The sequence below is a fragment of the Rhincodon typus genome, chromosome 25 (assembly GCF_021869965.1).
Source record: "Rhincodon typus isolate 14 chromosome 25, sRhiTyp1.1, whole genome shotgun sequence".
NCBI lineage: Eukaryota > Metazoa > Chordata > Chondrichthyes > Orectolobiformes > Rhincodontidae > Rhincodon > Rhincodon typus.
The window spans coordinates 35,171,549-35,194,261 of NC_063356.1; the positions used below are offsets into that span (position 1 = coordinate 35,171,549).

Sequence of the window (22,713 nt, forward strand, 5' to 3'; positions counted from 1 at the left end):
GTTCACAAATCCAATAAACAATTGCACTGGTTTCACATTTGTTGGTCACTGCATCCCACTCTAGCTCTCAACTTGTTAGGATCTAAGCATATCATTTTGCTATCTGTACAGGACCTAAAAAATTGTCTTTAGGCATCTTTAGTTGCATTTATTTTTTTGTTTAAAATCAGGTTCTTCTGGTGAGCGCTCTCTAGTGGTCACATCAGATTCTGGTGATAATTTTTGATTGCTTCTTCCATTAGAATCATAGAAACTCTACACTGTGTGGAAGCAGGCCATTCAGCCCATCTAAGCCACACTAACTGTCAAAAGAAAATCCCACCCAGGCCCACTCCCCAGTATCCCTGTAGTTCACCTAGCACCCAGAGAACACCCACGCAGACATGGGGAAAATGTGTAAACTCCACACAGTCATCCAAGGGTGGAATCGAAACAGAATCCCTGGTACAGTGAGGCAGCCGCCATATTGTGCCTCCACATCCATTGCCTAAGTAGATCATCCTAAATGCACTCCAGGAAGATCACTGACTGGAATCTATCAGTCTCTGTCTTGCAGATACTGATGACAAAAAGTACGACATTGGATGAAATTAAGTAGCTTGGGAGGTCCTGTAGTTATGATAGATATTATACGAATGTAAGCTTTTTCCCTTTAAATCACTTCTGTCCAATCTTCACAGCTTTGGTCTGTTCTTGATTTCTGTTCCTATTATAATGATTTACTTTGATTTAATTCTTTTCAGCTCTTCCATCACTCACAATAGAAAACGGCAAATAAAGTTGGATCTTGCATATAAATATTATGCAATATACCTCTACCACATATTACTCACTTCTCACTAAGTTTATCTCTGCGAGAGCAGTGATGTGATAGATATAAAGGAACAGCAGTAAAGAACAGATTTTGACACTCATTTCCTTGAAGCAATATCAGTAATTAAATAAATTGAAAAATTAATTTATTTGTTTTATTTCAAATTTACTCATTAATCAATTGAGTATAAGTAAATTGGTATAACCGTGTTTAGTTTACAGTAAATCAGTTTTCTAACGCATTGCTGTCAGTATCATATTCATCATAGAACCAGCCAATTTTTGCCAATTTCATAGAAAATTATGAACATTGTGGTCAAATAAAATTCAATCTGCGAATCACATAACTTCACCTCTTCACTACTCATTCTGGGCATGTAATCTTATAAAATACAAGAAAAAGCAGCAGTCTAACTCTCAATGGCATGGGATAAAAGGAGTAGCATCAGCATTGAAAGATAATAAGTCACACAAGGAAATGTACTAAAAAATTCAGGCAGTAAACCTTTAGATAGATTACCTAAAGTAAAATTAAGAACCTGAGAGAAATGGCTGGTGAGAATGACTAAACAATGAAAGCAGAAATTTCTTCAAACTAATAGGGATAGATGGAAAACTATTATGGAAAATAAAATGTGCCTGGAATGTCTTAATAGCAAAGTGCACTCAGGGTTTAGATGTGTTATCCAAACCCTCAAGCAAATTACAGCTTTGGACATGCTTCTCAGCATCTGTTAGCATTGAGATAAAATAGGGAAAACATTCCTCTGTTACATGTAGCAACAACATAAAATGTGAGGACAAAGGATAGGTTTACCATTTTACTCAATAAAGAACTGGAAAAGTTTCTTCTGAAATGTCATTTGGAAAAATATTATTATTCTTGTTTCCGTAATGAGGGCGAATAAACAAATTTAAACCAGTTTTTTTTGCCAAGACATGACAATGAATTGTAAACAAAACGTAAGGCCAAGTACTGGAAATGGGATTAGCATACATGCATGTCTGATGATCCCTGCTAACATGATGGGCCAAAGGTCCTCTTACTGGGTTGTGAAAATTCTATGACTTTGTACCTCCATGATCTCTGTGCTTCATCAATTTTGGCACCAGATTTTAATCTCTCCATGATAGTGACTGTGCCCATAGCTGCCTGGGCCCTAAACTGTGGAATTTCATCCCTAGCTCTCCGTCTTGCCAACTCACTCTGTCTCATTTGAAGACTTCCTTGAAAACTATCTCTCTCCATTTCTTGAAACTTGCTGCGTGATTTGGTGACAAATCCTGCTTGTTATTACTCCCTTGAAGCATTTTGGGATGTTTTACCACATTAAAGGCAATGACATACTTGCAAGTTATTGTTGTTAACCTAACACAGCTGCTAACTGTCATTAAGATGTAAGATGGTTACATATTGCAGGTAGCGTGGTATACATCTACACATATATTCTGATGAGTGTTACAGCCTAAGTCTTAACTCTATTTTCTCCTCCACTGTCCAGTCTGTTGTACGCTTGTGGAAACTTCTCTTTTACTTCAGACTTCCAACATTCAGCTTCAAACTCACACATTGATTCAATTTATGCAATGAAAGTACTATTTGCTACCTGAGAGAAAGAACGTTTAGAAATGCAGAGGACCTTTGTTTTACTTTACCTTTGATTTCCTTCGAGATTGCATGCATGAGTTTCCTTTATCAATTGTACCTTTACCTGGGTTTGATCAAACTTCTTTTCAGAAAGCATTGACTTAATGTTTATGTTTTGACTTTTGACATCAGTTTTTGATTTGAATAAAATTTCACCTGTGTGCAATGTTCCATTCAACTTGCAAATCAGGTAGAACTCAATATGAAAATCTGTAAAATCATTGGACAATTCCCAGCAATGAACAAAGGATCATTTAAAGATGATGAAATATAATCAGTTATGTCTTGAGTCGAGGGCTCCTGCAGAACTCTCACGCAGTTAGGAGACTTTGTATGGACTTTGTATATAGATTGAGCCCAGAGTGGGGTTGAACAGGAAATGCCTACTTTCTTATACAGCTTCATCTCACTGTGCACTCAATGAAAAGACAACACGATATATGCTGCTGACACAGAAGAGTGGTGAAGAACACATTTCACAGTAATGACAACTAGAAATTTGGACAAATGATCACAGATTCAGTGGAATTCTCATTTGAAGATCATACTTTCTCCTTTGCTAGCTGGTACCAATTCAGATAAACAAGCTCATGATAGGAGTAACTTTAGTTGGCAATGCAACAAGTCGAATCTCCACATGTTCAACGAACTTGAATACTTGAACTTGGTCCAATTTGAGTTGAATTTCACTTTGTCATTTAACTCTTTAATTTGCAAACTTAATTCAATAAGTTAGTTTGTAATACGACCAGTCAATTTATATGTCAAAATGTTTCATTAATACCTCCCGATTGAGAACTATTTATGAAACTTTTGTAATTTGTAACTCTCTCAAATACCAGTAGATAAAGGCAGTGCACTGATTTATGCTAAGTTAACATAAATTAAAGGATTTAACTCCCAGCCTGCTTTCAGTTAATGCAGGCACTGGGACTCCTGATCATTGTCTAGTGACATCTGCTGGAAGGTATAGACATTGAATGAAAACAAAATTGGATAGATTGTGATGCATTCTTTGGTTGAATAGCATGCTACATCAGAGATCACTCATGGTGATTAAGAGATTGAATATGGTACTAATGGGCTTAATGATTTAGTGCCTTCAAGAGAGGAGAAAGCTTTTCTGTTTCATCAGCCTTGACTCAGAGGGTGTCAAATCCAGTACAGAGACTTATCTCCAAATAATTCCGGGGAGCTGAGAAACTTGAAACTTAAAGAAAATCGAAGGTATAGTCAAACTAACGTCCTCTTTGCCAACTCAGATGAACATGGGTTCAGGTCAGATATCCAAAGTCAATAATTATCCTTAGCTAACCTCGATTAAACAGATTATCTGGTCATTGATTCATGACTTTTTCAGACACCAAATTAGCCACATGTCTCCAATACAACGGTGAGTGAACTATAAGGTACTTAATTTGCTATTTCTGGGTTATCCCAAGCTCATGAAATGTGTGTGCTGTACAAATATAAGTTGTTTCTTGATTTTTTTTTTCAGTGATTTTTGCAAATTTTGCATTCAAATATCTTGGTCTTTTAGGAATGCTGATATGTATGGGAGATTAGTTTTAAAATAGAAAATTGAGCTAGACAATTTGATTAAAACATCATAGCAAATGAAATGTGCGAGAAGATCTAGCAGAACTTCCACATGAATGTAAAGGCAGAAACCTGCTGAAGTAGTAATATGTTACTCATGTAGGTGCCAGGTTAAATATGTGATCTTTTTAAAAATGTGAAATTACACAAGCACTTAGAAACAGAATAGCGAAGAAAATAAAAGGATCCAGTTGTGATGCCTTGGGCTGGTAATTTGGGAATTCTGTCCTTGATCACCCCTCTAGATTTCTTTCCTCCTCAAAGATGCTCCTTCCAACCTATTGCATTGGGCGAGCCTTTTGTTCTCTGTCCTAATATCTTTTTAAGTGATTAAGCAATAGGGGAAGAGATGGTCTAATGGTATTATTGGTGGACTGTTAATTCACAGGCCCAGATAATGTTCTGGGTATCTGGACTTGAATCCTGCCACGGCAGATGGTAGAATTTGAATTCAATGTAAATCTGGAATAAAGATGACCATGAATCCATTGCCGAGTGTCGGAAAAATCCTTCTGGTTGACTAATGTCCTTTAGGCGAGGCCTGGGCAGCATGTGACTCCAGACCCACAGCAATGTGGTTGACTCTTAACTGCCCTCAGAACAATTAGGAATGGGCAATAAAAGCTGGCCTAGCCAGAGATACCCTCATCCCATGAATTAATATTTTAAAAAAAGTCTTGAATTTCGACTGATTACATTCCTAGGAAGTGGCAGTTTAATTTTGATGAAAGGTCACCAAAATGCAACGTACCTATCGCTGCTTCCACACTACCTAACCTGTTGAGTGTTTCCATCAATTTCTGATTTTATAACAATATCCAAATCATGTCCCAGCTTCAGTTATCTCACTTTAGCTATAACCCCCTTGCTCTAATGCCAGAGAGTGTGATCTCAAGCACCTTTTCATGTTTACTCATCTCCATACATACTCTGATTCATTGACATGTATTCATGTATAAGCAAATATTATACTGTTCATGTTATTTGCTGCGCAAAGTTTGGGAAAGTCAATGGTGAACTGCTTCCTTCATGTTAGCACACTGGTCGCTAGAGTTTGTCCATTATTTGTTATTGCTAAATTCTGATTTACTCACCTCAGTTGGTGCTTTGCAAAATTAAACTGATTAAATATGCAAGCCTTTCCTCCATAGGGTCCCAATTATTCTTGTTATTCTTGTTTCTTATTAATTAAAAATCAATGTAATACCTTATGCAGATAGATTGGAAAAAAATCTTCGATTGGAGGAAGGCAGACTTTGCAAAATTTGCAATTTGTAAGACTGCAGTAACATCAACTGAACATTGCAATATTGTGCGTTATGTATCACACTTTCTCTCTGGAGAGACACTTGCGCACTGCCACATTGTTTTTTTAATAACGTTAGGAACACACTGACTTCACGATCCACCCACTCATATGTTACAATCTGTGGTAAATTAATAAAAGAGCCAGAGGAACAAATAGACCAGCTGATCCCTTTCTATTTTAAGACAGAGGTAGATAGATGTTTGTCAAGTGAGGGTGTGAATGGTTCTCTGTGAAAGGGCAGGAATGTGGAGTACTAATCAGGCTATTCCTGCTCCAAATTTCTATGTTCATAAACCCAGTTTCAGAGTGGATGGGAGTTATACCACATAAACATTGACAAGTCTCAGTGGGATCAGGTGGCCTACTCATGGGACGAGTCTTGCTCTACCTGATTTGATTGGAAGAAACTGGGTCTTGGGTGGTGGGCAGATAGTTTTAAATTGAGCAGGAGATTTATATTCTCCTTTTCTGTCCCAATCTGGATGCCTGTAACATTCAATTGCAAAACATCCTAGACACCTTTAAATATATTTAGCAGGTAGGCGTAATAAATGAGAGGAAAAGTAGGCCGTTTCACCCCTTAAATGCAGTGCAGCCATTTAAAAAGATCATGGCTGATCTGATTTTGGCCTTTCCTCCATATATTTGCCTATCCCCATAATCCTTGACATTCATTTAGATCAGAAATTTAACTCAGGCTTAAATATATTGAATGACCCAGCCTCCACTGTTTGTTGAGGAGGAGAACTCCAAAGACGGATAGCCCTCTGAGAGAAGAAATTCCTTCTTCTCTCTGACTCTCTGACCCTTTAGTTTGAAACTGACCCCAGGTTATAGACTGTCCCTGGAGAAGAAGCATCCTCCCAGCATCCAACCTGTCAAGCCCCATCAGAACTTATATATTTCATTAAGATCACTTCTCATTCTTGGAGTCTTTGGTAGCTACAGGAGAGGGCTCATCTGATGATTCTGCTTTGCATCATTTGTGACTATCTGCAATAATCCAGTCAGAAAGAATAACAAGAAAACTTCAAATAAATTCCTTTATCAATGCAAACTGACTTTAGCTTGTTTTAAGTGATTTCAAACGATACTTAACATTGTCAAATCCCTAGCGTCGGGGATTTCAAGACAAGGGGACATATTTTTAAGGTGAGAGGAGAAAGTTTTAAAAAAGACATATGGGGCTTTTTTTTTACACAGAGAGTGGTTTGTATATGGAATAAACTTTCAGAGGAAGTGGTGGATGCGGGTACAGTCACAACGTTTAAAAGATATTTGGGTAGGTACATGAGTAAGAATGTTTGGACGGGTATGGGCTAAACACAGGCAGGTGGGGCTAGTTTATTTTGGGATTATGGTCAGCATATACTGGTTGGACCAAAGAGTCTGTTTCTGTGCTGTATGGCTCTATGACTCTGTTGTAATAGACACTTCTGTTCTCTGATTTTAAAGTTTCTGAACAGTTTGTTTTAGCACCAAATAGATTCCTTTTAATTTTTCACACCTTACCTTGGCATTTCTAATATTTTCTCTCACACATTTAATTTATAATTACTCCTCCCATATTCTACATAGCAGAATTATTGATTGTTGCTTTTTGTCATTTGTATAAATGGTTTGAATGTGAACACAGGAGGTACGGTTAGTAAGTTTGCAGATGATACCAAAATTGGAGGTGTAGTGGATAGCAAAGAAGGTTACCTCAGAGTACAACGGAATATTGATCAGTTGGGCCAATGGGCTGAGGGGTGGCAGACGGAGTTTAATTTAGATAAATATGAGGTGCTGCATTTTGGAAAGTCAAAACAGGGCAGAACTAATACACTTAATGGTAAGGTCCTTGGAAATGTTGCTGAACAAAGTGACCTTGGAATTCAAGTTCATAGTTCCTTGAAAGTGGAGTTGCAGGTAGTTAGAATAGCGAAGAAGGGATTTAGTATGCTCACCTTTATTGGACAGTGCATTGAGCATAAGAATTGGGAGGTCATGTTGTGACTGTACAGGACATTGGTTAGGCCACTTTTGGAAGACTGTGTGCAGTTCTGGTCTCCCTGCTATAGGAAGGATGTTGTGAAACTTGGAAGGGTTTAGAAAAGATTCATAAGTATGTTGCCAGCGTTGTATGGTTTAAGCTATAGGGAGAGGCTGAATAGGCTGGGGCTATTTTCCCTGGAGTGTTGAAGGCTGACAGGTAACCTTATAGAGGGTTATAAAATCACAAGGGGCATGGATAGGGTAAATAGACAAGGTCTTTTCTCTGGAGTGGGGGAGTCAAAAACTAGAGGGCATAAGGTAAGAGGGGAAAGATATAAAAGGAATCTAAAGGGCAAATTTTTCACTCAGAGGTTAGTGTGTATCTGGAATGAACTGCCAGAAGATAGGTATATGAATAGGAAGGGTTTAGATGGATATGGGCCAAATGCTGGCAAATGGGTCTGGATTTATTTAGGATATCTGGTCGGCATCAACGAGTTGGGCCGGAGGGTCTGTTTCTGTGCTGTACATCTCTATGGCTCTATGACTGAATTTTACCAGAAGTCGGCAGTGTTATTTTTGGATACAAATGTTGAGGAACACATGACTCGTCTTGAGTCTTCCTGTCTTCTTGGGCGTATTTCCTCCTGAAATGAAAGAGAAGATAAAAGCGGGTAGCGCAGCTATAACTCCAGCCTGACCATCATTCACAGGCTGGCTGAATAAATATTTTAACTACAGTTTGCCACTCTGTTTTAAATTCTACCAAATTGGATGGGTTTCTTGGGTTTTTGGAAACCAAATAATGAACTTTTCTGGATCCAGTTGGTAAGTACCTTTTCACTTACCAGCTCAATCCAGTTCACTTGTTTTATTTCGCCTGACCCAAGGACTGAACACTCACTCTGGGGCATGACCTCCAATCAACATGATCCTTCTGATTTCCCCTGATACCGAACACATGACTCCTCTGATTGTTCCAGCATCTTTCTCCTTTTTGGCTTCAGTCCCCAATGTTCCCAGCAGCCCCACCCTATTGCTATTTACTGGGGTAGGGTTTGATGAAGGCATAGGTGAGTCTCTGAGGCAAACTGCCATGCAGCTGTGACCTCAGTAGTATCTGCCAGTGCTCTGCTGGGAGTTTGGAGCCTTAATAGCCCAAAGTATGCTCTCTAGCCTTACCGTTGTATACAATTTACCAATAAATGTTAATTAACGGTAACCTAGATGTCTGGCCTAAGCTTTTATGAAGACCCGAAGAACCCAAATGATACCATATCCTGCCCATGATCGACATATGTCACCAAACCCATCACTTCTCGCTCCCAGCTCCTTGCACTTAGGTGGCACCTGGTATTGCCATCCACCAGTCAACTTCTCAATCTGGCAGACTGTGGTTGAGAAGCGAAGGCAAAAACGTGGCAAACAGCAGGACATGAGCTGACAGCTCACATGCGTCCTCCTTCGCTCTGATTAAACACTGGAGACCAGCTATCACTTTTTGAGCGATTGCACAAAAGGTTTTCCTTGACTCAAACAGATCCCTATGATTATCACTGGGGTGCACACAAAATTCTGCAGTTCACTCCAATTGGTCCCCAATTACATCAACAGGGAGCAATTTGGCAATTGGATTCTCAATGAGATTATTGGCTATTTTAACCTGCAACCTGAGCGTGGTAAAAGCTTATCCTTCTAACCGTCTCAAATCTCTTGGGAACGGAAGCAAAGGCCTGAGGAGGCCCAGCATGGTTGTACTTAAAATATATTTTTGCTTTCTTGTAGTTCAAGAGGAACTTTGGTGTAAAACTCTGCATGGAGTCTCACTTTTAGGGTCAAATCATTTTTTCCTATTTGGATTTTTTATCTGAAAAATACTTAGATTTTGCTTGTAGTTTCAAGATGAGTAAGGAAAACATTGGAAACTGGAGTTGATGTTTGTGTGAGAGGACAAAAATCCATCAGTCCACAGTAAATCAGTGATAACCTGTGTCCAATTTCCTAGCAGTCTGGTGATGGTGGCCTGGGAGGCTGTACAGAGCATTATAAGTGGTTAAACAGAATTTGGAATAACTGATGTTTTGTATTTGCTGTTCTCTACTGTTAGCAGACCACCCAACTTTACCTCCCAACCTCTATGTTAGTTGATACTTATAGAGTTCCCTCTACTCAAGTACTGATTACCTTACTGTCAAATCTGCCATCATTATCCATCTTACCAAAAAAACCCATAATTGATCCCACACTGCTTGCAATCCACTGCTCCATCTTCAAGCTGCATTCCTTTTCAAAATCCTTTCATGTGCTTTCACCTTTCAAATCTGCACTCATCTTCTCTGCAGCTCCAGTTTTGAGACCCTCTGATCAGGGTTCTGCCCCAGCCTCATACATTGAAACAGCCTTTATCAAAATTACAAATTACATGTTGGGCCAGATTTTCATCACTCAATGAAGGTGTGAATCTGGTCATGAAATGCTGAATTTAGTTTTTTTTTACCAGAAAAACAATCTAGCTCCACTCTCCTGATCCCACATTATATTTGTGTGGCTTTCATGTGGGTTCAGAAGGATTTGGGTGAAAAATGTACATATAATTCTTTTGAGGTCTGTGTCCCTATTGTGAGGATCACCGAAAGCTTTAATTTTCCCCATACACAGTTTTGTGCTGTGGAATTTCTGACCATATTGGGGAGTCTGCTGAGTAGTGGGGAGCATTTTGAAACATAAATGTAAAAACTTTTCATAGTCCGAATCTCACTGTTGAATACTGATTTGTTACTTAGATGCATTTTGTTGCAAGGAGTCATTCTGAGGATTTGTCCTGTAAAGTCAAGAAAGATAAGTTGAGCCTGACATCGACCACAATTGTGTTAGCATTGTCATGCAATACAGCATTATTTTCATGAAAGGGGCTCATGCATTAAAAAAATTTTTAAAAAAAGTATTGTCAACCAGACTGGCATGTTTTGTGATGTGATATAAATTGACTGACTGCTTTGTCTGGTTTTAAAACTAAATCCCTGCTTTGGAAAATTGGAAGTAATCTCAGTGCCTGTCTCTATCTGTTATTGATGTGCATTCTGCTTTGAGATGGAACACCATGATATTCCGTCAGTTTAAACAATGTAACTAGAAGATTTATTATGACAGCTGTAGCCATTATGAATGCTTTGCTGTGTTTCAGATGCTAATGGCTTTAGCTCATCAGGTGGTCTACTGCTCCAGCATGAATTGAATATTTTAAGAGGCTGCAACAACAGAACATGCCCTTGCTTTCGTTGTTTGTTTACAAATCTAATAGATGACAATTCTTACTGGGAATATTTTTCCCAGAATCAATATTTGAATTCAGTATTTTAATAGATTGTTAGATGTTTAATTTTTTTTCAATTATTTTAAAATAATTCCCATTGCTATAGTTTCTGAAGACTGTAAATTGGGCATTCTGAGTGATTGCCCATGCAAGCATAGAGTATCTAAAGGAACAAGGCATGGCATAATGAGTGGTGGGGAGGTGAGGGGTAAAGATGGCACGGGTGAACATGGTTTGGTTTGGGTGACCTGTGAGGGTATGGGGGTGGCATTGAACATGAATGGGTAATCTGTGTGGACATTGGTTGGAATGTGGGATGTGTAGCAGTGTGAGGATGTTGGGGGTGGGCTTTATTTGATGTCCAGAGCTGGGTTATTGTATTGGAAAAGCAAGGTGGGCTGCCCCACCTTCACATCCCCGCTCCTCACAAACTCCATCACAGATCATCAAATGTAATGTGAAAAGACAATATTTTGGAAGGCATAAAAGTGTGCAGATCAGAAGATACCAAATATGTATTTGTCTTTTGTAGTTGTGTAAACAATAGGTGTATAACCAGCTGATGTAATTAATCCACTCATCTGTTGCCTTTGGTTGAAGGTATTCTCAGCAAGTGTGTGTAATCTAAAGTTTTGTCATGTCTTCGGAGCTTCCATGCACACTCACCTAAAGAAGCGAATCCCTGTCTGACCTCTGATGAGTCTTTCAAGTTCACATGGATCATTTCTTCCCAGTTTCAGACTTTTCTGTTCTTTGGTACAGGCTCAGTTTGAGAACTTAAAACAAACTTTTATTCATACCCTCTTAATTGAAGATGAGCAATGAACTTCAATGACCATTCCTACCTGTCAAACATGATGTCTTGCCACTTTGAATGCAACTCATTCAGGATGCATTTTCTACTTTGTAATTAATTATACCATATTATAATGTTTACTGAAGCATTATATCTGAGCAATTAAAAGCTGCTACAGTTTTTGTGCTGACCAAACACCTTGGTATGATCCATGACATTTTGTCACTTTGTTTGAAAGGAAAGTCAGTCACTTGTTTCTTTGTCCATGCCATTGCATGACAGTTCTGGGCAAAGGAAGAGGCCTATGCATTAAAACAAACAAGACCATGGGAGAAAGGGAGGTCTTTATCAGCTCTGGTACCGGATTTGATTAGGGGTGAGACGGGGATAGTGTTGAGAAAAAACTTTAAAAATGATCAGACCAGTTCCCTGAAGATACTTTACCTCCTGCCTCTGTGGAGACTGCATGCCCAGAGAACAATCTGCCTGGCAGCAGAAGGAGGCAAGATACAGTGCCTTTTGACTGGCATTTTCCAGGGGCAATGGTGGTTTAATAGAGGGTCACCAAGTCTGGCTTTGTCTGCAGCTCACCTCCTAGCAGGAGGCAATAACATAATGATAGATTAGAACACCAAGAAATGAATATGCAGTGATCTTCAAATAGAAATGGATTTCATTCAGTATATTCATAGGCCAGTGCTTTCAAGTGAATTCTTTCTCATGCAGAAAGGTTTACCTGATAGCTGCAAGCATTAGTGCTTGGAGATAGTAGGAACTGCCGATGCTGGAGAATCTGAGATAACAAGGTGTGGAGCTGGATGAACACAGCAGGCCAAGCAGCATCAGAGGAGCAGGAAGGGTGACGTTTCGGGTCTGGACCCTTCTTCAAAAATGGGGGAAGGGAAGGGGGCTCTGAAATAAATAGAGAAGGGGGGACGATAGAAGGTGGATAGTGGAGCAGATAGGTGGGAGAGAAGATGGACAGGTCAAGGAGGCGGGGATGAAGCTAGTAAAGGTGAGTGTAGGTAGGAAGTTGGGATGGGGGTTGGTCAGTGAGGAGGGAGGGGCGGACTGGTGGGATAGAAGACGGACAGGTCAAGGAGGCGGGGACGAGGCTTATAGGTAGGAGGTGGGGGTGGTGTTTGGTCAGTGAGGAGGGAGGGGCGGATAGATGGGAGAGAAGATGGACAGATCAAGGAGGTGGGGATGAGAGGGGAGGCTGGTCTTGGGATGAGGTTGGGGGTGGGGAAATTTGAAGCTAGTAAAGTCCACATTGAGAACATTGGGTTGTAGGTTTCCAAAGCAGAATATGAGGTGCTGTTCCTCCAGTTTCTGGGTGGCATCTTTGTGACACTGGAGGAGGCCCAAGATGGACATGTCGTCCAGGGAGTGGGAGGGGGAGTTGAAGTGGTTCACGACTGGGAGGTGTTGTTGTTTGTCGCGAACTGAACGTAGGTGCTCCACAAAGCAGTCTTCAAGCCTCCGCTTGGAAGAGGCCACATCGGGAACAGCGGATACAATATACCACATTAGCGGATGTGCAGGTGAACATCTGTTTAATGTGGAAGCTTTTCTTGGGACCTGGGATGGAGGTGAGGGGGTAGGTGTAGGGGCAGGTGTAGCATTTCCTGCGGTTGCAGGTAAAGGTGCCCGTGGTGGTGGGGCTAGTGGGGAGTATGGAGCAGATGAGGGAGTTGCGGAGAGAGCAGTCCCTCCGGAAGGCAGATAAGGGTGGGGAGGGAAATACATCCTTTGTAGTGAGGTCAGATTGCAGGTGGCAGAGAATGGTGCATTGAATCCGGAGGTTCATGGGGTGATACGTGAGGACAGGGGGAATTCTGTCTTTGTTGTTATTGCGGGGAGAGGGTGTGAGGGCTGAGGTGCGGAAAACGCAAGAGGCACGGTCGCGGGCGGTCTTTACAACTGGGGTGGGGGGGGGGGGGGTTGGCTGGAATTGCGGTCCTTGAAAAACGATGACATCTGGGATGTCCAGGAGTGGAATGCTTCATCTTGGGAGCAGATGCGGCGGAAGCAGAGGACTTGGGAGTAGGGGATCACATTCTTGCAGGAAGGTGGGTGAGAGGAGGTGTAGTCTAGGTAGCTGTGGGAGTCGGTGGGCTTGAAATTGATATCGGTTTCCAGGTGGTTACCAGAGATGGAGATAGAGAGGTCCAGGAAGGAGAGAGCGGTATCAGAGATGGTGCAGGTGAACTTGAGGTTGGGGTTGAAGGTGTTAGTAAAGTTGACAAAGGAAAAATAAGGTTTTAAGGTTATTATTCATTCAAAATTATAGGAACTATTTGAATTTTTAGTCTTGGCATGAAATTTACACCGGCATCTCTTTTCAGAGTCTCTCCATCGTGTGGTCTCTCGCATCAGTGCTAAGTAATTTACTTATGAGTATTAATGCTTTACTCTAAAGTTAGGAAGGATGTTCCAGAATCTGACCCAGTCAAGGAGCAGCAATTTAGTTCTAAACAGCATGGTTTGGAGGGAAACTTGCAAGTGGTGTATTCCCATGTGTTTGCTGCCTTTGCCCTTCTAGGTGGTAGAAGTTGCAGGTTTGGGAACGCACTGTCAAACAGTTTTAATGATTTGTTGCAGTGCATCATGTATGTGCTACATACTGGTGGAGTGAATGACTGTGCCTCCAACCTCTGTGATATGGCTGAAAATAGTAAAGAATTTTAGCCCATTTCCTATTGGCTTCAATTTTGCCAGGTCTCTTTAATACATACTTGGTCAAATGGTAGCTTGATGTCAATAGCAATCATTTTCACCTCATCTCCAGAATTCAGTGCTTTTATCCAATTTCAGAGGAAGGCTGTAATGAAGTCAAAGCTTTGAAGAACTCAAACCAAGCATCAGTGAGCATGTTTTGGCGGTGTATGTGCTCCTTAATAACAATGTTTTTAAACAGCACATACCTCACATGCAGAAAAATGTGATGTTGTAGCTGTACAAGAGCAACTTGGCTTCGGGGGTTCAGTTAGTTCTGGCACACAAATCTTCTGTTCTGTTGCCGCAAAGTTGTCAGAGCTCATTGCTTTTGCTGTATCCAGAGCCTTCAGCCATTTCTTGATATCATGTGGAGTGGAATAAATTGCCTAAAGACTGACACATATGATTCTGGAGACCTCGGGTAGAAGCAAAGATGGTTCATCCACATACCACTTTTGGCTGAAGATGCTTGCAAATTCTTCGGCCTTTTTATTTTTGCACCGATGTCCTGAACTCCCTATCCCTGGGGATAAAGATATTTACGGAGCCTCCTCCACTAGTTAGTTATCTAATTGTCCACCTTCATTAAAAAATAAATGTGGCAATACTGGAAAAATGCAAACTTCATGCCTTTGTTCAAAGTTGGTTGTAAGGATAAGACTAGAAATTACAAACGAATCTGTTTTATGTCAGTGGTGGGGAAGCTTCTAGAAACATCTTTTTGGGATAAAATTAGTAGTCACTTGGAAAATAGTGAGTTGCTTAGGAACAACCTGCATAGATTTCTAAAGGGGAAATCCTGTTTAATTAACTTGCTGGTATTTTTTTGAAGAGGTAACAGAAAAGGTCGATGAGGGTAATGCTGTTGATGTGGTGTACATGGACTTCCATAAGACATTTGATCCAAAGCCTCATACTGGAATTTTGTGAAAGGACATAGCTCATGGAATAAAATGGACAGCAGCAATCTGGAAACAAAGTTGGCTGAGGGATAGGAAACCCAGAGTAATGGTCAATGAATAGTTTTTGGCTTGGGAACAAGTAAGTAGTGGAGTTCCCCAGGGATCAGTATTGGGACTCTTGATTTTCCTAAACTTTCTTAATGATCTAGATCTTGGCATGCAGGTGCAATTTCAAAGTTTGTGGATGATATACACATTAAAAGCATTGTAAGCTGTGATGTGGACAGTGTAGAAGGTCAAAAGGGAATAAGTAATTTGGTGCAGTGGGTGGATAGATAGCAAATTAAGTTCATTGCAGGGAAATGTATGGTAATGCATGTTGGAAGAACATGGACAGACGATACAATGTATAGGGTACAATTTGAAAGGTGGAGCATGGAATGAGGGATCTGTGGATATATGTGCACAGAACATTGAAGGTGATAGGCCCGTTTGCGAGAGCAGTTAATTATTCATACCGTATTTGGTTTTATTAATAGATGCATACAGTACACGAGCAAGGTGGTGAAGCTAAACGTGTCAGACCTCAGCAATGCAATGAGAGGGCGCGAAAGAGATTTAAAAGAATAGCTCATGATGAGAAATATCAATTATAAGGCCATATAGCAGAGAAGTTGGCGAAGAGGAGCTATCACAGAAGTTTTCAAAATCATGAGCTTCTTGAATAGAGCAGACAGAGAGAAACTGTTACCACTTGTAGAAGGACCAAGAACCAGAGGACACAGATTTAAAGTGATTTGCAAAAGACTTAAACGTGAGATGAGGAAAAACCTTTTCACGCATTGAGTTGTTTGTTCTGGAATGCACTGCCCGGAAGTGTGCTGGAGACCCTATCAAGAATATACTGGAGGACTATTTCTATTTAAATAATAAGCAAGAGTATGGGAAAAGGCAGGAGAATGGCAGTAAGTCATGATGCTCATTTGTGTAGCTGGGGCTGACATATGGGCTAAACAATCTCCTGTGCCGTAGTATATCTGTGATTCAGAAGCCCCTGAAGAAGTAGTCCTTCTTCCTTAAACTTACCAATCATTTCTCCATGCCAGTGAACAATTTAATGGTGCTTTTCTTTAATAAAAAGTATTCTTAAACTTTGTTAAAACTAGCATAGGCTTGGATGTCCAGGAATCACTGGTCACAAGCAATTTTCTTTATATTCATTCACAGGATCTGAGCATTACTGGCTAGCATTTTACAAACATACTAGTATTTATTGACCATCTCTGATCACCCTTGAGAAGGTCATAGTGAGCTGACTTCACGAAACATTTCAATCCATGGGGCTGTTGATACACCTACACTGCTGTTAAGAAGAAAGTTCCAGGATTTTGACTCAGCAATTCTGAAGGGACAGTGAAGAAGGGGCAATATTATTGAAGCATACAAGATTCTGAAGGGGCTTGACAGAATATGGAGAATATGCTTCCACTTGTCAGGAATCTTGAACTAGGAGACATAGTCACAGAATAAAGGTTACTTATTTAAAACTGAGATCCGGAGGAATTTCTTCTCTTAGAGGGCAGCAAATTCACTATCTCAAAGTTGTGGAGGCTAAATCACTGAGGTGGATAGCTTTTTAAGTATTAGGATATTGAGAGCTATGATGAGCTGGTATGAGAGATGATTTGAGGCCTGGGACAGATTAATCATGGTATTTTTGAATGGCGGGTTAGAGGCCTACTCCTGCTTCTATTTAAATGTCTGTATGATCCATGAGATTTGCTAAATCCATCAAGGCAATACCCTGTTAAATCATCCACTGATAAATTCTGCCGCTCTTTTTCGCCAACTGTAACTCCATCCAAATGAAACTTGCAAACCATTATAATCAGATGGAGTTTACTGACACTAATGAGAACAAAACAAACTGATAACAAGAAAATTTTCTAGTGGTTTAAAAAAGATACTGACTGTATTTACAGAACAAATATATATAGCTTTGTTTACTTTTGGGGTAAGATATATTTATAAAGCACAATATTTTAAAACCCCAAACTACTTCAGGCCAACACTAATACTTGGGATAAAAATTTCAAATGAACATCACAATTCCAGCTCCCCTTTCCTATTAATCCATCAGAAGAGATACTAAATCACAGTGTGTTTCTTTTATTAAAACAAGCATATGTTTGGGTTAAAAAAGTTTGATTTTTTTTTGTACAGTATTACCTGCAAAACACTTTTTCACATTCAACATAGAAAAATATGCTGCAGGCTGATTTAACATGGAAATCAGCTCAACACGAAACCATCATTTTCTGCATTTGCAAATCAGAAGTCAAATTATGAAACTAAAAAGAGCTTTATTTTAAATGACTCATGATAGGAAGTCCTTCATAACTGGCTCAATTTGTCATTGTAAGAATGTGAATTACAATTAAGTCTTTTTTTAAAATGATATATGATGCTGGGAATTGCTTGTTGCATTGCTAACAGATAACAGATGAATTCTCGAATGTTTATGCGTCATTCACTTATCACCTATTTCAATATCATCTCCAACACATTTATTATAAACAAATTCACACCTCCATGAAAATGATAAGATAAATGTCATACAGGTTGAGTGCTCCTTTCCGAAGATTATTAACAATTATTTCTGAGTTACTTTGTATTTCTAGTTGGCAGTGAACCAGATACACTAACATTAAACAAATTGAAAACATCAATAATCTGCCATATAGATCTACAAAACACCGTAGTAAATATAAGCAGTTGCCTGTTAATTGTAACTGATCCCACAATAAAACTACATCATTAAAAATCTTTAAAGCTAAATTTTAGCTTTGACATTTCACACAGTACAACTTGAGATCCAGTCATAACATTGTGCAATGATGAAAACATTTTTGTTGGCAAAGTTACACTGGAACTGTGCAGAAATTCCATTATCTTTGTATTACATTTCCCCTTTCGTCGAGACCGTCTCCCAATTTCAGGTGCTCCAAACTCTGTCTACCCAAAAGAGACTATTATTAACACATTACTATAATAAGGCAGCTCCAGATTGATCTGATACAAATCTGATTTGATACAATTTTTTAACTACAGAAAACAAATCAAACATTTAGATTCACTGACTTAATAAACTTTGAATTTTTAGGAGGAATCAAAATTAGCAAACACACATCATCAAAAATTTGCACAGAATGCACATGTGTGGATTTGTATTCAAGTTCAACACAAAGTGGCCTCCCAATTTCTGTCAGGTTACTGTGAGTGAAACATTGTACCACATAATGGAATGAATATCTCAGGACAACTTTAAACTTTTAGGCACATCCAAACAGCTTGTCATATAGTCACCTGCCTGTGCTCATGAATGAAGCATGATGTTGGAGAAAAGCTGAAACAAGGTAAACATTGTCTGAACAAGAGGAGACTAAGGGATGTGTAAGGCACAAATTGAAATATTAAGCAAGTGCAATCATTTACAACATAATTGATTTTGCTCTCAGATTCTTTTGGGAGAACACAAACATTTGACTCCACAAACATGTTGGCATCTACAATAGGAATAGGTTTTGGTCCTGTGATCTTTTCAACATTTGCAGAGTTGGAGAGTTTAAATCAAGAGGAGGTTTATGGATCATACTTTGTGAATGTGCAGCTTACAAAAAGAATGTGGAATCACATCCATAAGTGTGAACGTTTGGTTGGTTTATTCAGTCAGTGGTTCTTTTTCTCCCTAGCAAGGATATTTACACATCTTTCAATGGTCAGCCAATAGTTCAATTAAGCAGATCAATAAGTTGCTGGCCTTTATACTACAAAAACTTGTAAATTAAATAGATAGATTTGCAGATAGTTGGCAATGTAAACTGATGACGTCTGATTCATTGACAAATTTTGAACTGGTTACAAATTAGGATTTGTGAATGGGAGCATACACTCCTAAATTTAAGAGGCAAGGTTTCCCAATTCAAAACTAGTTTGCCCTAGTCAGATAACAGCAAAAATGCAAGTAGCTATTGTATGGATTGAGATCTGGATTTATGTATTTACTGTTTACCGTACTGTGCATTGCTAATAATATTAACAAAGATTATTGATGTGTTTCCGGTCAAGAACACACTTCTGACCCAGCATCTAAGTTCCTCATAGATTGGACATACTATCCAAAGCCCCAAAATCAGATCTTATCATTGACTGGGAAAAATCAACATAACTGGAGACATGCTCAGTTCCAAATTTTTAGGGATGAAGTACTACAAAAACTGTTTAGCCATTTGAATAATGCTAAGGGCAGATTTGAATTGTGCTCAACACAGCTCCGATATTATTAGAAAATAATATGCGGGTCATATAATCATCATTGCTTCACCATGATGAATTTAAAATGCCTTCGGGAAAAGTACACAATTGCTGGCGCGCATCAAAATGGTTTGCATTGAAAGTCTGCGACACATCAGGCTAGAAGCAATCTACTCACTTAAAATTCCCCTGCAGTAATCTTGGGCATTGCTGAATTCACTGGACCATCTAAAATTATTATTAATTTAAAAGAAAGTAAAAAAAAATTATGCGCGCAAAACATTTCCATGCAGTGAAATAACATAGTTATGAACCCAAATTTCATTTAAGATCAAAGCATCTTTAATTGGATCACTTTCAGAATAGAATCTTCATGACTGCATTTCAAGAATTTTATTTTTCCCTTTATTGTGTCCAAAAACAACAGGAAATACAAAGTCAGCTGCCTTTGGAATGAGAAAGGAAAATAAATGATAATATAATGGCCTAAATGGGATAATTCATTAGGGATGGCTCTGAGAAGAAACTCTGAGAATAAATGAGCCCCTTTTCTATTTGTGATTTAAAAAAAGATTATTCAGTGTCAAACAATAAATTTCTAAGAAATCTTAACATCAGCAAAACAACTGACTGCTTCTTTGATACATCGTTAACTGATGTTCAAAATCATTTAATTTCAGACATTTTATGAAATGATCAAACCTCTTGGAAAATGGGAAAGGATGTACTCCCACTGGAAATTTTCAATATTAAGGCAGCTGCAGTGTTACTGCTATGGCATTGGAGCTTTGTTTCACTGAAAAGCACTGTACAAGCATTGATGCACAGCATGGAAACCACAGAAGTGGCACACCAGAATAGTGAGGTAAGGTGGTTCATTTTAAAAGATTTTCTGAAGGCTAAGGAGGAGAATCAACAACACTTGTCATTAAAGCCTATTCTGATTGTGATCAGATTAGAAGCCAAACGTTATTTGACTCATTGCTGGCTTCCAGACGTTTGTCATAAGTTTACATTACTTGAAGGTGTAGTATTTTCAACTTGTAATGGTGATATCTTGAAGCTGATATATCTTTGAAGGTTGATTACTCTATAAATAACTGGGAGCTGCATTAAAATCAACTCCTTCCGAATTCCTGATTTTGATGCAAACAAGAATCAATTTTAAGTAGTTCAATAATATCTAATTATGATTGTCATCAATCCCCTTGTCCCTTTAAAGATTTAAACATAAATTAATCCTTTTAATTAATCTTTGTTGTACATAAAATGATACAGTAGTAAAGCTATCACGAGGCAATGTTTGTACTCTTCATACAAAATGATCCTCATTTATGTTTTACATTCTAATGATAACTTTTGTTTAATAAAGCGTTCTTAGTTCAAATGTGTCTCAAAAATGCCACTTCAGTTAGCTAGTTTGCAAAATAGTGCACACAAAAGACCATGTTATATGTCCATGTCTGCTGATCCAGAGGAAGATTTTAATGGGACACAGTCAAAACCATCTGGGGTTCTCTGAAATTAGAAAAAAAATGCAAAATTTGAAATTGAGACAAAGCTCCCTATTACAATCTGGAATATGGCTACAAAAGTTGATAAACTTGATCAGTATTTAACCATCCATGTCCCCCATTCATAAACAAATTTATCTCATAAAGTGCAACCTTCTGTATGCTTCGGTAAATGGTTACAGCATTAATACAGATAAAATTAAACTTCATGAACTGGAGCTTTTTTGCACAGAAAATGCACCTCTCACTGAACAAATTCACTGTACAAGCCCATTCAAAATACACCACACAATAGATTTTTGCAATCTTCAAACTCAACAGATTCACTAGTCAAAAATAAAATAATGGCTATTTGGCCAGATTTTTTCCAATTGATACAACATGCAGGCAAAATACCTTGTTTAAAGTGAAGACTTAGAAAATCTATCCTCAAATCTTAAAATTGCAAATGTTTCACTTAAGTGACTATCACAAAACTCTTACAAAATCTATGCAACAAAAAAAATAAGACGATGTTACTCACCCATATATTTTTTTGAAAATAGCTTTTTGAGAACAAGCATATGAATACTTCAAACTATATCACCTTAAGTGACACTGTATTCACAACAATTTGCAAAAAACAAGCTTATTATAAGTATCCTGATGAGGGTTAGTATGAATTGATCCAAATATTGTTCTGCTAAAAATTAAAACCATCACCATTTTAACTTTCTTTTGCTGTCCTGATTTTTAGTTCTTTCTCTCCCTAATTTATGTTTCTCTTTTACTCGACATTGTTCACATTCCTCACCCTTTGTATATTCTCTACTCCAAAACTGTAAACTTCAGGTGAAATAAATGGTATGAAGAAAATTATATGCAGGAAAAAACTTATAAAAGAGGAAATGCAAATAGCAAAATCAAAGAAAACTAAAGTTTAAAGAAAGATAAATATTCCACAAACAGTTAGTAACCAAATAAATTCTCAGAATCTTTTTCACTCATTCATGGGATGTGGATGTCACTGGCAATCCAGCATTTATTTCCCGGCCCTAGTTACCTTTGAGAAGGTGGTGGTGAGCTGCTTTTTTGAACTGCTGTGGTCCATTTGGTGTAGGTATACCCACAATGCCATTAGAGAAGGAGTTCCAAGATTTTGAAGCAATGACACTGATGGAATGGCAAGAAATAAATATTGGCTACAATACTGGAGAAAATTACTCTCTCTTCTTTAAACAGTGTCATGAGATCTCTCAAATCCACTTGAGAGGGCAGAGCAGGTCATGTTTTAATATTACATTCAAAAATCAAGAACATATCTATCTCCATCTTAAACACACTCAAAGGTTTCTACAGCCTTCTGTGACAATGTTCCACAGATTAACCATCGTCTGTTTGAAGAAATTCCTCCTTTTCTCAGTTCTAAAGGGTCGTCCCTTCACTCTGAGGCAATGCCCTCAGGGTACTAGTCTCTCCTATGAGTGGAAATATTTTCTCCACTTCCACTCGATCCAGGCATCTCAGTATTCTGTAAGTTTCAATGAGACCCTCCACTCATCCTTCTAAACTCCATCAAGTGTCCTCAGCCAGTCCTTGTATGGCAAGCCCTTCATTCCTGGGATGATTATTATAATCCCCTCTGGACCCCCGCCACTGACAGCACATCCTTCCTTAGATACAGGGCCCAAAACTGCTCTTAATATTCCAAATGCAGTCTCACCAGAGCCTAATACAGCCTCAGCAGCACATCTGTGCTAGCAAGGTGTAGAGCTGGATGAACACAGCAGGTCAAGCAGCATCAGAGAAGCAGGAAAGCTGACGTTTT

At 38.8% G+C, this 22,713-nt stretch overlaps 2 protein-coding genes across 3 annotated transcripts in view; both read right to left on the minus strand.

Annotated features, from left to right (window-relative positions):
- LOC109913838 (cadherin EGF LAG seven-pass G-type receptor 2-like) overlaps window positions 1-22,713 on the minus strand; it is a 990,249-nt gene that overhangs the window by 445,513 nt on the left and 522,023 nt on the right. The gene's annotated exons all lie outside the window — the stretch shown is intronic.
- elapor1 (endosome-lysosome associated apoptosis and autophagy regulator 1) overlaps window positions 17,631-22,713 on the minus strand; it is a 126,949-nt gene continuing 121,866 nt past the window's right edge. For both annotated transcript variants that reach the window (XM_048612104.1, XM_048612105.1), the window contains one exon: window positions 17,631-20,910. In XM_048612104.1, coding sequence (XP_048468061.1) covers window positions 20,842-20,910 — 69 coding nt within the window. In that variant the 3' untranslated portion in view covers window positions 17,631-20,841. The remainder of the gene's footprint in view (window positions 20,911-22,713) is intronic.